The sequence below is a fragment of the Microtus ochrogaster genome, chromosome 2, assembly GCF_000317375.1.
Source record: "Microtus ochrogaster isolate Prairie Vole_2 chromosome 2, MicOch1.0, whole genome shotgun sequence".
Classification (NCBI taxonomy): Eukaryota; Metazoa; Chordata; class Mammalia; order Rodentia; family Cricetidae; genus Microtus; species Microtus ochrogaster.
In genome coordinates this window covers 5,812,022-5,830,271 of record NC_022010.1, presented here as the reverse complement: position 1 = coordinate 5,830,271, position 18,250 = coordinate 5,812,022, and the positions used below count along the sequence as shown (strand labels likewise).

The 18,250-nt window shown below is 47.3% G+C and overlaps 1 protein-coding gene across 2 annotated transcripts in view; it reads right to left on the bottom strand.

Moving 5' to 3' along the window:
• Positions 1–18,250, bottom strand: part of Cit (citron rho-interacting serine/threonine kinase) — a 167,977-nt gene that overhangs the window by 144,611 nt on the left and 5,116 nt on the right. For both annotated transcript variants that reach the window (XM_026784008.1, XM_026784014.1), the window contains exons 2-3: positions 14,215–14,390; positions 7,274–7,375 (exon numbers count right to left, since the gene is read on the bottom strand). In XM_026784008.1, coding sequence (XP_026639809.1) covers positions 7,274–7,375; positions 14,215–14,390 — 278 coding nt within the window. The remainder of the gene's footprint in view (positions 1–7,273; positions 7,376–14,214; positions 14,391–18,250) is intronic.

The window sequence follows — 18,250 nt, the reverse complement described above, 5'->3', positions numbered from 1 at the left end:
GCCCACACATACACAAACATAAATATGCATAGGGGAAAAATGTTTCCACATTGGCTATTTAACTCCAAATTTATATGATGATGCTATCTGGAGATGGGGTCTTTGGAAGGTAACTAGGATTAGACTGTGTGTAAGTATGAAGATAGCGTTAGTGGCTTTATAAGGAGTGTCACATGGAGACTGTCTTAGCATGTGACACTCTCCACCATGCTGTCATGTAAGAAAAATGGCCAGATGCCAACCTGATGCCGATGATACTTTCCTGGAGTTCCCAGCCTCGAGAGCCGTGAGCCAAAACCACCGAGTCCTTGTAGACTTCCCTGTCTCCGGTACCTTGATTTAGCATTAGCAAATGCACCAAGCATCAGAAGAGAAACTGTGCAAGCCACCTCTCGGAAACGTCACCTTGAAATGCTTACACTCACTGTGCACCACGACAAAATGTAATGGTGGTGTGCTCTTCCAGTGTTTCTGAGCTTTGTCATGGGGAGGAGGGTGGGAATCCTCTAAACAAGGTGACCCCTGACAGGGACCTTTTTTTTTTTTTTTTACTTTTCTGGAAGGGCAAGGTAACATCTAGAAGATGAGAGAAGGCCTTTATCTCTGAGAGTCTGGATTCTAGCCTGATTCCGCCATGTATTTTATTTTATTTTTTTATATTTATTTATTTATTATGTATACAATATTCTGTCTGTGTGTATATCTGTAGGTCAGAAGAGGGCACCAGATCTCATTACAGATGGTTGTGAGCCACCATGTGGTTGCCAGGAATTGAACTCAGGACCTTTAGAAGAGCAGACAATGCTCTCAACCTCTGAGCCATCTCTCCAGCCCCCCGCCATGTATTTTAAAAGAAAAAAAAAATCACCTAGCATTTGAGAGGCAGCCCAATCTCTGAATTTGAGGACAACCTGATCTACCGAGCAAGGTCCAAGACAGCCAAGGCTACCCAGAGGGGGAAAAAAAAAAAAAAACTTTTAGAGCACTGATCACACTGGGCAAGAAACAGTAAATCTGACCAAGTAACTGGAGACGTGAGTTAGAGCAGGTAACAAGACAAAAGGGAGGGTCAGTTCAAAGGAAACACTTAGAACTGTGGAGCCCCAGAGGCCCCAAGGCCAACAGCCAAGAGGGGAGGGGCCGACTCCTGGGCCTCCAAGAACGAGATGTCTCATGCATACATTATGTTACCGGGTAGGTAGAGAAAGGAGCAGACGGAAACCAGGGCCTATAGCAGTAAGGCGACAGTTCCCAGGGCAATGCTGCTAACCAGCAGCAGCACACGGTCATGCACCCCAGTCGGACCTCCTGAATCCGAGACTCCGGCAGTGGAGACAAACCGGGGCCAGGCTCAGTTTGTGGCTCCTAAAAAGGACAAAACTCTGGGTGCAGTCTCTTGAAATAGGTCTCAAGACCTGGACACAGAACAACTGTTTCAAATGCAAAGAACCCGACAGCTATAACACATGCAGGCACTTGAATCTGAGCCAAAAGGAGGAATTACTATCTTATTCACCAATGAGAAAACCCAAGCTGAAAAGGACAAGGACTTGCAGAGACCCAACGAGGAACAGCATCAAAGTGAGACTGTTCTGATGGGCAGCAGCCTCCTAAACCCTGGCTTCCAGAGCAATAACATGCAAACACACGCCTGAAACTCAGATAATCCTAGCCAAGAGATTAAAACAGCACACGTCTCACTGTCAAAGCTATCGTAAGCTGCTGTCGTACTAGCGTAAACAATGGTGAGGCCTTCATTAACTCCCCCCTGGCTCAAGGTGGAAACAGATGCTGACGTCCCCAAAGACCCTGGGGCCAGTGGCGCAAACAGCTCATTTCCAAATAGTTCCTACATAGAAAGGAAATGCTGGCCACAAAATTGCACAGGTGTGGATTGAAAACTGAGAGAATATGAAAAGCTAACCTCAAACCGCACAACAAAGCCAGAATTCCGTCAGGAGTCATTCTGGATACAGGCATACAGCACTATGAAAGTGAATGCAGAACGTGGAGCTAGGAGCCCGAGGACTGCTGACTGCTCCCCAGACCCACCCTCCCATTCTTCCATAGTGCGACGGTCAGACGTTTCTGCCTAACTAATGGGACTGAGAAGCATCTGGGAGAACGCCCAACAATGTCTGGGTATGTCTGGATGTGTTTCCAGGGAGAACTAAAGAAGCAGAGCTGAAGAGGAGTGATGGTACCCTACAGTGCGGGGAGGTCCCGATGGAAGGAAGGAGGGAGGCAGGCCAGAGGCACAGGTGTTCTCTCCCTCTTTCACTGCTTCCTGGCAGCCATAATAAGCTGCCCTTAGCAGGGCGGTGGTGGCACACGCCTTTAATCCCAGTACTTGGGAGGCAGAGGCAGGTGGATCTCTGTGACTTCGAGACCAGCCTGGTCTACAAGAGCTAGTTTTAGGACAGGCTCCAAAACCACAGAGAAACCATGTCTCAAAAAAAAAAACAAAAAAAAAAAAAAAAAAAGCTGCCCTTCTCGACCATACCCTCCCTGCCATGATGGACTGAGAACCTAAAACTGTGGGCTGTAATAAATTCTTTCTCTTTAAATAGTTTCCCACATTAATCTGGTTACAGAAATGAAAAATCGTCAGTAAGGATTTTAGCAGCTAGACAGCATGTGTCCATGTTGTCCCTCCTGAGCAGCGGGGATATTCAGTCTAAATTCTGGCTAAGAGAGCACGAGAGAAAATAATTTCACACATAATTCTGTGTGGAGGAAACTTTCCTTCTCTAAATTTCTCTCTTCTCTTACCATCCAGATGGAACAAAGATATCAACGGCAATCCCATGAAAGACAGCCTCCTAAGAGGCGGAAGAGCCACAATATAGAAGGAACCTGGGCTCTAAACTAATGCATACAACCAAGCAAGTCCCAACCACGAACTGTTGGGCTCCCTTTATTACCACAACTAATATCTCTCAATATGCAACTGGGGGAAAGATCATTTGGGATGAATAGAGAGAAGAAAATGTAAACAAAACAGAAAAGAGGTTCATAGCTTTGAGTTCAATTTGAGAGCCAGGACAGCCTGAAGAAGCCCCTCAGCATGAAAGGTTCACAAAAAAATCCAGACACTATACAGCAAATGGTGAATTGTGAAACAATTTTGTAGAAATCAGTGTCACTTTAAATAAGAATGTTTTAAGCATCAAAATTCAAGACATCTCAAACTCAACTTCCTCTCACAGTACTCCAAATCTGGGGGGGGGGGGAACTCACGTAGGTTTATCTTGAATTGCATACTTTATTCTAAATTCCAGCTGCTAACATAAAATGATTTGGGTAAATCTGTACGTAAATCTGAATTCAGTGGAATCAATCATTCATCCAGTGAATATACCTTAGGCATTTACTTAATAAACATCTATCAGGAGCATCAAAACATAATTGCACCCATTAGGAAGGAGACTAGTGCAAGAGACTCACCTGACTCATGGGTATGGGGGCGCAGGCTACATAACAGATGGTCCCCCATCCCAGGGGCAGAAGGCCCAGAAGGAGATTCGGGAAAGAACATCTGATCCCAGCCCAGAGAGAGAAATAGAGGATGGTCAGACCAATAGAAAAAGAAGGAGCAGGGAGCTGAGAAGCAAGGTGAAAAAGAAAGAATAGGGTTAGAGGTTAGAGGTTAGAGGTTAGAGGTTAGAGGGTTGGGAGTTAGGGTTAGTCCTGTGATGAAGGTAAAATGAAAGAGACACTTGGAGGGACGGGCTTAAGGCCTGGTAAACAATCATGTGGCTAGCCTGAATCTACCCAGAGGGCATCAGGAGGAGAGATGGGGTTCTGACAGCAGGATGACGTTGTTGTAGCACAATGTGGAAGACCTGGGGGAAGACACGATGTATGCCAAGGAAGTTAACACAGAAAAGCGCAAGTGAAAACCAAGGTGAGGATGGAGAGAAGAGATAGCCAAGCCAAGGACAAGAGGCAGAATCTTGCTTTGTTTTTTACTAATTAAACTACACCTGCAATTATTCTGCCATGGGATTACAAATTAGTGTTCAACTTCAGAAGGAGCAAGCCATAAAATGTTGTTCCCTAAACTTCTAGAAGTGTTCAGTTGACACAGTGGGATTATTTTAGTGAGGAAGCCCTTTGTGTTACTGTAGAATGCATTTCTGGATTTAGAAACTTTCTGACTTTGGAAAAATAAAGTAACTCATATATGCTTTATATCATATAACCTCAGTAGTCTGGGACACAACCTCAGATGTGGGTAAGGGTTAGGAACATGGCTCAGTTGGTGTATTGTTACACCTTGGTATTCTGGGATACAATTTTATTTTTTTTTTTTTTTTTTGGTTTTTTCGAGACAGGGTTTCTCTGTGGTTTTTGGAGCCTGTCCTGGAACTAGCTCTTGTAGACCAGGCTGGTCTCGAACTCACAGAGATCCGCCTGCCTCTGCCTTCCGAGTGCTGGGATTAAAGGCGTGCGCCACCACCGCCCGGCTGGGATACAATTTTAGATGTTGATAAGGGTTAAGGATACGTCTCAGTTGGTGAGAAACACTTGCCTTGCAAGTGTAAAGACCTGAGCTTGATCCCCAGAACCCACAAAAGGATGTCGGATGCTGGGCACAGCAGCACATGCCTGCAATCCCACAGCTAGGGAGGCAGACAGGGTTTGATGTTCAGCTAGCCTAATCTAATTAGTGAGCTTCCAGTCAATGAGAGATTCTATCCTAAAGGAGGTGGATAAAACCTAAGGTTGTTCACTGACCTCCACAGGCATGCGCACAGAATGCACATGCGCACAAGCGCGCGCACATACACAGAGCTCTTTTTTTAAGGAGGGGATAGGAAGATGGCTATCAGGAAAGAGCTTGCTGTGCAAACATGAAGACCTGAATTCAGATTCCCAGAACTCATGGGGAAAGCCATGTACAGCTTAACTCTAGCACCAGGGAGAAGAAAGAATCCTTGAAGCCCAGATCCAGTGAGAGACCCTGTCTTAAAACTAGAGTAGAACTAGGTGGTACACAGCCCTCGGGAGGCAGGAGCAAATGGATCTCTACAAATTTAAGGCCAGCCTGGTCTACACACAGAGCTCCAGGCCAGTGAGGACCATATAGTGAGATGCTATTTAAAAATACGTGAAGTGGGAAGTGACTGAGGTAGACACGCAACCCTGGCCTCTGGCATAAGTGTACACACCCACATGAACACGTACATACAGGACAGCCATACAAGAAAGCTCAGCGGAGCCCTCTCTACAGGGAAGGCTAGGGCAACAGGACCCTTGAGTTGTATGCCAACCTGGGTGTATAACCAGACCTTATGCCAAGCCAGCAAAACCAAGAGAGCAGGGCGGAGCCAGGGAGGAACTTCAATCATATGAAACCAACCAAATAGACTGATTCTTCTCCATCAGAAACAAACGCAGTGACATCACCAAAAGAGAAAAAAAAATGCCCTGTGGGAATTCAAGACAAAAAACAGCTCCCTGCTCCCTTCCACAGGCCTCCTTATCCCCACCCAAGGTGACATGAGAGCCCCCGCATCAGGAGCTGTTCCAGGAACAAAGGTTGTTTCTAGAATACACGTTCTACATTTAAGAACTTAATCCTCTAAGAACCTAAATCGGGCCCCAAAACGGACACCAGAGAAAACTATGCCACCATCCAAATGCTGAACTGGAGGTCAGGGTTGTAGCTCAGTGGAAAAGCCTGTGCTTGGCGTGCTCAAGGCCTGGTTCAATCCCCGAAACCAAAGAGAATAAAGGCTAGCACTATGTAGTAGCATTAAAGAGGTCTGTGTGTCACTGACTCGCCTGGAACTCACAGAGAGCCACCTGCCTCTGCCCCCTGAGTGTTGGCACTACTAGAGAAAAGACAAGACAAAACAAAAAACCTTTCATTTGTATATACATCTATGCATTCAATTTTTCCACAGTAAAACATAGTTGAGGTCATAAAGGACACATATCTCCATTAGCATCTGCTCCCTGCAGAGAGATAAGAAAGCAAAAGACCATGGTTCTACTTAATACTTCTTCCGCGTACACATTTTTAATTTTAAACTTTTTAAATTACATTTCTTTATCTGTGTATGTGTGTGCTTATGTGTGTGTACCTGAGTGGACACAGGCACCACACGTGTGTGTGTGAGTGTGTGTGTGTGTGTGTGTGTGTGTGTGTGTGTGTAAGAGAGAGAGAGAGAGAGAGAATTGTGAGTGTGTGAGTGTGAGTGTGTGTGTGTGTGTGTGTGTGTGTGTAGCAGAGGGCACAGCTTGCAAGAGTTACTTCTCTCTCTCCATCTTGTAGGCGCCCCAGAAACCAAACTCAGGTCTTTAGCCTTGGCAGCAAGCAACCCAACCTGCTGAGCCATCACACTGGCCCAGTATATGTATTTTTAGGATGGGGTTGGGGATTACTGGTGTACATTTTAATTTATACTTAACAACTGTGCTTAACCATGGGGTACAGTATATTTCAATAAATACATACAATGTGCAATGAGCAAATCAAAACAATCAACAAATTCCAACACCTTCCATCTGCTTTGTCTTGGGACCATTCAACCTCTTTTCTGCTTGTTATTATGAAGGGTGTAATAAGTATGAGAGACAGTTGCCCTCCACCCGTACAGGACACCAAAGCTTATCCCTTACACCTAGCTACTCACAGCAGTCTAACTGGTCTACCCGTTAGCCAGCCCTCCTCTGCTTCTCCTCACCCCAGTTACCTGGCAACCACTAGCCTATTCTCTGCTTCTTTGAGATAAACTCAGCCGGCTTCCACACATACATGAGAAGGGAACAAGCTGCCTTTTCTTATATTAACCATGCATTATTACCTTAGCTTTTAAAAATTAAAGTGAGAAATGAGCATGGTGGCAGAGGCCTTTAATCTCAGCACTGGGGAGGTAGGAGTGACTGATTCCCTGCGAATTCCAGGCCAGCCTGGTCTGTGAAGCAAATTCCAGGCCAGTCAGATCTACATAATGAGATATTGTCTCAAAAACTAAATTAATTGACTTAATTTAATTAAAGCAAGATTCCATTAAAGGCAGTTAGAGACCATTCCCAATTAAATAACTTTTCACTGCTGCCCTTCGTAGCTGCGGTATAGCAGGTTGTTTCTAAGTGGGTCAGCTCTTAATCTTTGGAACGAGGAACGGGAGACGTCCAGTCAGAAAATCGACTGAATAAGTGAGTGGTGTCACAGACCACGTCGGCAAGAAGCGCTTTCAACCCACGGCATCTGAGTATCAGGGCCTCAGCTCGTCCCACGGGGACAGATGTGAAGACTCACCAGGTAAAGGTTATTTTTGTCCTGAAAGGCATACTGTAATTGGGGGATCCAAGGGCTCGTGCTCCGAGATAATATGTTCCGCTCTTCCTCAAAAAATGAAACCTGGAGGGAAAAGAAATTCTTTAGATAATTGTAAGAGAACTAACTGTGCAGGGGGACAGCCTCTGTCCTGCCTTACAGTCTAAATTGATGTTTCCAGGTTTAAAAAAAAAAAAATAGCATGACACTCAGCAAATCTGGGAACCCGTGAGGTTCAGCTTTGCCAGGCCCACGTTATCCATCCAGCCATTCATGTGGCATCAATTCACTTCTTCCAAGATTAAACATCTTTCTCTTCCTCCCCACCTTCACTTCCTGGATGGTTCTACTAGGTGCTGTCAAGCCAAGCCAGGCTGGAGGGTCCGAGAGCCACCAGGCCCAGGCCCAAGCAGAGTGAGGACAGTGACAAACAGGTGTAACCGCAGGCCAATATGGACTACTGGAGGATCGTGCAGGAGGAGAAAGGTATCTGCACATGGGGGTGGATGGCGTAGAGCAGGTAAGGAGACAAGGCTATAGCCAAAAAGATGGAAGGGCCTGTGTCAGTGTAAGAAAACAGTGAGAGGCTGGAGAGACAACTTGCTGCTCTTGCAGACGACCTGGGTTCGACTCCCAGGGAATCCAACACCCTCTTCTAGACTCTGAAGACATACCCATGGTGCACACATATACAAACATGCGAGCAGAACAAAAATAAATACACAAAAAATAAATAAACCTAAAAACATTTTAAAAGAAGAAAATGGTAAAGGCAGAACGTCAGAGAAAAGAATTACTATGGTTTGGATAAGTGCCCCACCCGGCAAAGGCCCATGGTTAAAGGGTTGTTCCTCAGTCCATGGCATTATAAGAACGTCTTTCAGTCACTGGGGGGATGGGGCTTACCCCTGAAAGGGATCATGGAGCCCAACGTTCATCTTTCTCTATTCTGAGGTTTCCCATGGACTCTCACCAGTTCTGACTGCTTGCCACAGGCCCAAAGCAGTGAGGCTGGATGCGGTGGTGCAACCTTTAACCCCAGCACGCGGAAGGCAAAGGCAGGTAGAGCTAGAGAGGCTTCAGGCCAGCTGGGATTACACAATAGGAAACTGTCTTTTTTTTTAGACAATGTAGCCACACAGCCTTACACTGAAACTTTCAAATTATGAGCCAAAATAAATACTGTCTCTTTATGTGCTGTTATCTCACATGCGTGTGACAGGAACAGGAAGCTGACTCACCAGGCACAAGCACAGGGAAGAGACGTAAAGGCGGACTGGAGTCAGAGGTAACTGTGTGAACATGGTTTTCCACATGTACATCTGTGCATGTGTCTGCATGTTTATGTGTTCTTGAGGGTTCGTGTGGGAACATACTGTACACATAAATATGTATTCCTTGCCCAATTCATGAAAGAGATCTAAGAGCAATGACAGCCCAATAGAAGCTCAAAACCCAGAGTTAGCATCTTAGCCTCTAGCTAGGTGGTGGTGGCTCATGTCTAACCCCAGTACTCAGGAGGCAGAGGCAGGCAGATCTGAGTTCGAGGCCAGCCTGCTCCACAGAGCGAGTTCCTGTACAGCCAAATGACACACACACATAAAAAAAACACTGTCTCAAAAATAATAGTAATAAATATCTTGGCCTCTAATTTTTTTATTTTTATTTATATATGTGTATGTGTGTCTATGTGTGCTTGTGACATGTGTGTGCAGGTGCCTGCAGGAGGCTCCCATGGAGCTGGACCTTACAGGTGTTTGTGAGCTGCTCAATTGGAGTACAGAGAACCAAAGCCAGGTCTCTGCAAGAGCAATGTGCTTTCTGCTGCTGAGCCATCTCTCAGCGCCAAGGTCTAGCCTCCAAGGATCGTTCCTGCTGAACATGGATCCCTGGAGACACATCAATGCAGGGAAAGTAACCGCGGGGCAAACCTGAACATCTCTCACTAGAGAACCAGAAATGAACTCAAGAATGGCAGGGACCTGCCAAAAGGAGACAAAAGTCAATCTGAAGAGCCGCCTTGAAGATACTCTGGGTATGGTAGATTACACTCATTGGCTAAGACAAGGAAAGGCCAATAGTTCGCAAAGTACAAACCAACCAATACACTGAGGGTTGCATAAGGAATGGAATAGTTCTGTCCTTTGAGAGAGTTCTGTCTCTGTAAAATGCGTGAGGACCAAGAGGAAACTCCGCAACAAAGAGCGGCAGGCACCACCTTCATCCCACGAGCTGTGTGAGCGCATCCAGAAAGTGGCCAGTTGGAACTGAACCATCTGCTGCAGGGAACAGGAAAAGAGCCCCTTTTTCATGAAATATACACCCCAAATCTACAACCTGGACATTAAACACAAGCAAAGCAGCTAAATCTGAATTTTATGGACTAACTGGCCAGCTGTCATTGGAACCATCGAGGTCATAAAGACTCAGGGGGAAAAATGAAGGAACCGACTCAGATCAAAGAAACAGAAAGGCTAAGTGCCCAGGTCCCATCCTAACGATGTCATTGGGATGACTGGTAAAACGTGAATGGGGCCAGAGGAATGCACTAGCTAATTTTCTGGTTGCGTGGTGGATCGTGGGAAAAATATTCCTGTCATAGTACATATAGACAAATACACAGATGTAATTTTGAGTCATTTGGTGGGCAGGGAGATGGGGCGGTATGATTTTCTGATAAATAATTTTATGCAGAAACCAAGAAAGGCCAAAACACCAGTTACTCAATCAAATACTAACCCAGGTTTTGTGGTGTTGCTACAGAGGTGTTGTGCAGCTATAGTTGATTGACATCTGAACTCAGTAGCTTAGGAAACTACCCTCAGGAGTCTCGGTGGGCTTCATTCAATCAGCTGAAAGGCCTCAAGAGCAAAACTGAAGGGCTGGGGGTATAACTCAGTGGTTGAGCACTTGCCTGCCTAGCATGCTCCAGACCCCAAGGTCAGTCCTCAAAACTGCCAAAACAAATAAAATAAGTGGGAATTTAAAAAAAGAACAGGAGACTGAAGAGATAGCACAGCAGAAGAGCATTGGCTGTTCATCCAGAGGTCCTGAGTTCAATTCCCAGCACCCACATGGCGGCTTACTCCTATCTATAACTGCAGTCCCATGGGATCCAGGAACCTCTTCTGGTGTACAAATGTACATGCAGACAAAATACCTTTAACAAAAATATAAACAAATCTTTTTTAAAAAATTAAAAATTGTCAGGGTGTGGTGGTGCACACCCTTAATCCCAGCGCTCAGGAGGCAGAAGCAGGCGGATCTCTGTAAGTTTGAGGCCAGCCTGGTCTACAGAGCTGGTGCCAGGACAGGCTCCAAAGCTACACAGGGAAACCCTGTCTTGGAAAACCAAAAAGAGAGAAAAAAATTAAAAATTAAAAAAAGAACAAAATTGCAGTTTCCCTAAATGGGGGGAAGGCAGGTGCTTCAAGACTATTGTCAGTTCAGTGGTTAGCATGACCACTACCTACCACTAGCTACCCAAGCATGAGAACCTGAGTTGGAATCTTAGCACACATATCAGATAAACAAGTAGATAAAAAAGAAAAAGCTGGGCACAGCCAGGTTCTCCTACAATCCTGATACTGTAGGAGAGAGACGCGAGGCTCCCTGGAGCTTATTGACTGACGGCCTAGCTCCAGGTTCAGTGAGAGACCCTGTCTGGAGGGGATACAGAGGGAAATGACAGGGAAGGACACCCAAGTCCTCCTCTGCCACCACACCCATTTATGCAGTGCTCCCCTGAACCCAGACTTCACGCATGCTAAGCAAGCATTCTACCCAGGAACTGCATCCCTCACCCTGAAATGTCTTTAAAGAGCTTGTCTGTGTTCCTAAGATCACCCCGGAAACCTCAGCGCTAAATCTAAGCCACTTAAGAAATAGCAGCCCAACCCAGTGCTTTACAGTGCTGGAGGGCCAATCCTATTGCTGACATGGGGGAGGGAGGGCAGGGAAAGCTGGATCTCAGCCCCCAGCCCCATGTGCTCACTGCTGATGCTGCCTAAGCCCTGAAGACTCCATTAAAGCTACTGCTCTCCAAGGAGCATTTCTGGCTGACACAGCTCAGTGCAGGCTCGCTGGCCTCTCCCAGGTGACTGGCTCTGTTGGAGATCTACCACTTCTCCACATCCTCCCTGACGCCTCCTTCGCCTCTTCCCAGGCTACCTTTCTCTCTTCATACCTTTGAATCCCAAATCCTCATGGTGACTCCCTTAGGAACCCTGCTTTTCTTTTATATTGACCCTCTAAGTCAGTGACACATTTACCAATGACAACTGGTTTTATTAGCTCCTGTATACTTAGGGATTTTAAAAACCCAGACCCACACCTCTTTACCATGGCCACTTCGGGTCCTTGGCCTGGATAAAGTGCATCTGTTTGAATCTCGACTGTCTGTCTGCGTGTGACGTATTGCATTTGCTTCATCTACCATGCACTGTTTCCCATCCAACACATGAGCACCGCAAGGTTGGCTAACATCATGTGCCTCTGCCCAAGGCTCTAGAAACATGCCAAGCACGAAGGCTGCCCAGCAAGTGAGTAGGGATGACGGTAGCACCTCCCTGGGTGGGAGAGCTGAGAGAGCACCTCCCACTCCCCTCTTGCTAATCACAGGCAATGTCTTGTCATTCTCCCTCCCTGCAATGTTGCTCACAGTTTATTCTGAAACACAGAGGCCACATCATGCCTGGACTCCGACAGGCGGCTTCCCACCCTCTGCTGCAGTTTCTGTCTCAAGAGACAAAAAACAACAACAAAAGAGGGATCTTCGGTTTCTGTTCTGATGATTTGGGTCTGAAATGTCCCCCAAAAGCTGGTGTGCTGAAAACTTGGCTCCTAATAACAGTGCACAGAGACGGGGGCCTTGGGAAAGGATTGGTTCATGGGTTCTGTGACCTCATCAAAGGATTAATCCATTCGTGTATTAATAATTTAATGGGCTACTGGAAAATGGTAGGAAATGCTAGGAGACAGGTGTAGCACGAGTAATAAAAACCCAAAGACAGATATTGCGGTTCAACTGAAGGTCAGAAAAGCAAAGCAGCCAGCCAGTGGTTCTTACTTCTACCTCAGTCTGAAATGGCGATCCTGCCTCCAGGAATCTCAGAACGAGACTGTGTGTGAGAGCTGTCTCCTCCCGTGTTATATTCCTCTCTAGTGCTGGGATTAAAGGCGTGCACCACTACCGCCTGGTTTCTATGGCTACTGGGATTAAAGGTGTGTGCCCCCACTGCCTGGTCTGTGAGGCTGACCAGTGGGGCTGTCTTAGTGTCTGATCTTCAGGCCAGCTTTATTTATTAAAATACAAATGAAATGTCAGCTAGTAGGCTCTAGCTGGAGGTCACTGGGCATGCCCAGGGAAGGAGCATTTTGTCCCCGGTCTTTCTCTCGCGTCAGTGGTCACATGCCGTTCACCATGGTCCTCTGCCACAGCACAGGCCTAAAGCCATGAAGTCAGCTGACTCTGGGGAGAAATCTCTGGTGCTCCAGTGAAAACAGCCCATTCCCCCTCTAACTTGGGTTCTCTCACGTACTTTGTCACAAGGTTGAGGTCTAACACAGGGCTGGTGGCCAAGTTCTAGGAACGGATGGCAACTGTGGGCTGTAGCATGGCGGAACTTCTTAGTGCCACTGAATTCTACAGTAAAAATGGTTAACGTGGGAAATTTTACCTTATGTAGAGTTTAACACGATGAAAAGCTGAAGTTGCTGAGATTCCCCCTCAACTGTAGACCGCTGCCCACCCAGATGTCTTAATTTGTTAGTTCTAAACCAAATACTCCTCCACACACATACACACACACACACACACACGCACACACACGCGCACACACACATGCACTCACACACACATACAAGCACGCACACACGCACACATACACACGGGTATATATATACACACATACACGCACACACAGGCACACCCATACACACGCATGTGCGCACTCACGCACACCCCTGAGCAGGACCCCAGGACTCACACCTCCAGGCCGTCACCCTCAGCCACATGTCTACCTGGCGCATTCCCATCACTCCTCGGCCCACAGCCTCCATTCCCTCTCATCCGAAGAACTTTCCTGACTGACTGCCCTTGGCTCACCCATGACATCGCCCTTCACACCACCGCTAATGAACCTGCTAATTCTCTCCCCGTCTGTGGTGCTTTAGCGGGCAAGCGCCTGCTCCGGAGATTTGCATTTTCCCTCCACTTCTGGGTGCAGCTATTCGACCCTGCAAGGAACAGTCATGGGACTTCAATTCCTTCCGCAGGCTTCCCACGGAGCCGGGGACATTATCAGACACACAATGTGCACTAGACTGCCTGCAACTAACGAATGACTCTCTCAGCTCCAAGGTGACGGCTGTCTCTCGAAAACACAGCCAATGAATCAATATGTCTGAGAGCGAGCGCAGCCTTTCCTCAAAGGGAGAAAAAACACAACTAAAAAGACAACTTCGTGACCCGTTATCAGACGAGCGGCTCGCAGGCAGGGAACACAGCTGTGTTTTGACTCCTGCAGAGGCCGCTCTGAGATGGAACACGTGGGCCCGCAGCAGGAACACCTGGCCATGCACACATGCAGACACCGCCCTAGTACCCCAGCCTGAAGCGTGTTCCTCAGACCAAAGCTCGCGGCCCCAAAAGATCATCTTGAGATCCTTAGTTTAAAAGCCCAACGTGGTTCTAAAAGAAAATGCAACTACACAGTCCTGACAAAGAAACCGATGGAAATTTCTGAGCCTGCAAAATTAATCAACACCAGTTTGAGGAGAGCTAAGAACATGAGAGGCCTTTTTGTCCACATACCCGTAATTAACATCTTACTGGATCCTAGACATCAAATTAGCAGGTTATTGTCTCTGTGGTGAACATTTGGTACAGACAGAGGAAGGAGCAGAGATTCAAATGTTCCTACCTGCTCCTGGGCCAGCAAAGCCTTCTTCTTCATGATCTTCATGGCATAGACGTCCCCAGTTGCCTTCTCTCTAACCACCTGCACCTCAGCAAAGTGACCACAGCCCACAAGACTTCGGACTTCAAAGTCTCTCACTGAAGGCTGGAGCTCCCGTAATTCGGCTATTGTGTCGGAATCTGTGGAAGATGGAAGATTTACACCCGGGAGAAAAATACACTTACTTCAAATGCATGCATCTTTGCGAAAGAGAGGAAAAGGAAAGAAAGAAAAATGTATTCTGTCTTCCTTCCCTGTCAAAAGACGTTGAGTCACTTTCTCATCCATCATGAATAATTATAAAATCGGCACAAAAGTCTTTTATCTGTTAAAATTAAGGGCTCCAGAAATTCCAAAGTACAGTTTCCATGGTAGCTATAATTCGAATCCTGTAGACTTGGGAAGTAAGAAGGGAGCACACATGCGATGCTTTTCTCCTTCCTCTGAGAGCAGCAGGCAGTGCTGGGGTCAACAAACATGACGGCCTCCAGCCTGGCCTGACACTGTGACCTAAGCAGCACGACCCCCGCTTTTCCACCAGCACGGCCATTGATTCCCGATCACTCTGTTCTAGCTAGCTGTGCTCTGCCTGGATTTGTGCCACTGGCCCCTGCATTGCTGCAGAGGACTGCTTTCCCGGCCTTACTCTACGCAGAACTGGAAAGGGTACACGGTTAGCCCCCAGATCCAAACGGGCCACACACTCAGATGAGCCCTGGGACTCTGACTTTCTGGACTAACAGGTCCAGTGGCTCCAGCCGAGATCCATGGGGGAAGGGCGGGACTGAGGGGTGGCAGTGCGGATCTCGCACACATTTAACAACACTGTGAGACGGGCATCTCTAGCTAAGCAAGGACTCTGTTGACTCAAGTCTGTAAGAACAGCAGTGATGACCTAAAAAATGGAACCCCGTGAGTAACAGAGGAGCTACATCGGAAATAGAGGTTATAACCAAAGGAAAGTGAGAAACGCCAAGGGTGCAGCTCAGTAGCAGAGCATGTACTTGGCATGCAGGAGGTCCTGGGTTCAAATCCTAACACCAAAAAAACCTTACCCTAGAGAATCCCATAGTTACTTATCACATTGAAAGCTGAAAGACAAGGCTTGGGGAGACGACTCAATGACTAAGAACATTTGCTCCGCAAGCATGACGATCTGAGTTCAAATCCTCAGCACCCACATAAGAAGCCAGGCACGGTGACACATGCCTGCAACCCCAACACCAGAGGTCAGAGACAGGTAAATCCCAAGGACTCACTGGCCGGGCAACTTAGCCAAAATGGCAAGCTTGTGGTTCAATGAGAGACCCTGTCTGTAGACAATATGGTGAACAATGAGAGAAAATGACATCTGACGTTCTGCTCGGGACTCTGGGGGTTCACACACCTGCACACTCAAATGCATGCCACATGGAAAGGCACACACACACACACATATATATATACACCATAAACAGAAAACCAAGAGACTGCGCTGAAATGTCCCTCAGACACCAAAGCAGGTGGCCCTCCAAATCCACAGAGTCAACCAACTAAACAGGATCAAGAGCATTTGGAAGACCAGCAGGATGGCTCAGTGGGTAAAGCTGTTGCCGTGCAGGCCTGACAATCTGAATTCCATCCCTGGATGACCCAGTAGAGAGAAATCCGCTCCTAAAAGTCGCCTTCTGGCCTTTGCATCCAAATCATGAAGGACACACCTATTCATGTGCACACCATAATAATGAAAAACTTTAAAGACATTCAGAACAAAGAGCATTCCAGAAAGTTTCCAATGCAGAACTTGAGTATGTGGCACACAGACATCTACACCAAATGCACGCCAAGGCAGCACCACAGTGGGTACTGCAGTGGGCACCGCAGTGGGCATCACAGTGGGTACTGCAGTGGGCACCGCAGAGGCACCACAGAGGGTACCGCAGAGGCACCGCAGAGGCACCGCAATGGGCATCGCAGAGGCACCGCAGAGGCACCGCGGTGGGCACCGTAGTGGGCACCACAGAGGCACCGCAGTGGGCACCGCAGTGGGCATCCCAAGCAACACAGAATTGGTTCAAGTACGAGAAGACGTGTTCACAGGTATATGCAAACACCACACTCGTCCACATAAGAGACTTCAACATCTGTAGCTATTAGTTTTGCAGGGGTGTGCGCGCGCACGTGTGCATGTGTACAAGTTCCCATGGAAACCCCAAATCTACAGCCACATCCCACATGTTGTTCTCATGATGAAAGGAACCAAGAGGAAGGCACTCCCCCCGCCTGCCCTTCAGGGACACATTGTCACCCTCCACCCCCAGGTGCAGCACATTCCTTCCCACTGTCACTATGAGTTGTGTATTTCCCCTATGTGACTTGTGTACCCTTTAACAGGTCCCTCCTGACATCATGACTCTCTCTTGCTCATTCTGTCTTCTGGTCTGTCTGTCTGTCTCGCCCCCACTCTGAGACAGCCTTTCCACTCCCCCTCCCCAAATAAACCTCTTACGTGAGATCTGTTGCATGGTACAGTCTCAGCAGCATGATGTGATCTAGCCCCACCAAGGTGCTCTGCTGCTAACCTAACCTTAGTTCCGCCGTTTCTCTTGGATAGAAGGCAAACATGGTCAATGCCCGGTATTGGCTGACTTCTGACCCCCACTCTCATGGTGGCCAGTCATACCAAGCTCCCTTGGTCCTGTGGGGAACCACCCTAGAGTAGTAGGTGGATCCACATGCATTCACTGTGAGCGCTATTTAAAGTAGATCGAGGATCATGGAGATAGTTCGGGATCCACACGGGGGGCAAAAGAGAACTGACTCCTGCAATTTGTCCTCTGACCTACACACACGCACACGTGTGTATATACACACACGCATGTAAAACAAAGTAGAACTGACATGCCTACAAAAAGAAGCCAGCATGGACACAAACTTGGGGGTCACACAGCATTTCCCCTTTGCTCTCAATCACCATGCCAAGCCCCATCTGCCCCCGCCCCTTCCTGGGCTTCCTTCATGTCAAGTATTTGAGTGCTGAGTTATAATTAACCGAACGTGCTGGCTCGCAGCTTTCTGTGTTTGAACCTGACTTGGCTGCTGCTGTACACAAGGCCAATCTCTCTTCACTTCCTTTAGGGCCTTGGGCCCCAAAACTGCTTACGATGTTGCCCGACTCAGAAACCCTGGGCCTGTCACTGGGGATGATCTGGCTTCTAAATCACACACTTTAGACAAACTGCTTTGCGGGAAAAATGATGATGCCTTCAGAAGTGCAGGAAAGCATTGCAAATCTCTTTTCCCCCAAAGGCTTTGCATTATTAGGGTGAATAGGTGAGGTGCTAGAATCAAAGCCCCTGGCTATTTTAAAAAAAGAGAAATGGGGGGGAACACTTCACAACGTCTCCCCATACCAGCTGCTTCTGTGACCCCAAAACCATATGGACTCATCATCTCCTTGAACTTTTAGTTGGTGTTTATAGGTCCAGTGAGTCCTGAATATTGCGGCAAACCAAGACAGATCACGTTAATGAAAACACAGCCCAGGTTGTGGCTTTGTTAGACAGACAACTGGACCCGTGGGGGTGAGGGGAACAAAAAGTCAACCCAGCAGAATCAACAGCTTCCTTCCCAGAACTTCAGTCCAGCCTTTCAAGGTCTAGGAATCCATCCTTCACAGAACCCTCAACACCGGCTAGAAAACATGTGCATGAAGAAGCTCATGACGAAAACTTCAACAAAAAACACTCAGAAACAACCTACCCTAAACCTCCATCAGCACCAATAATAATCTAAACATCAACTCAGGACAGCTGGGCTACATGGGGAGGCGCTGTCCAAAAAGGAAAAAAAAAAAGATTCATTTATTTTTGTGTATGAGTGTTTTTGCCTGCATGTATGGTGTGCATGTAATGCCCTTGGAATCCAGAAGAGGGCGTTGAATCACCTTGATGCGTGTGAGCTTCCGTGTGTGTGTGTGTGTGTGTGTGTGTGTGTGTGTGTGTGTGTGTGTGTGTGTGTG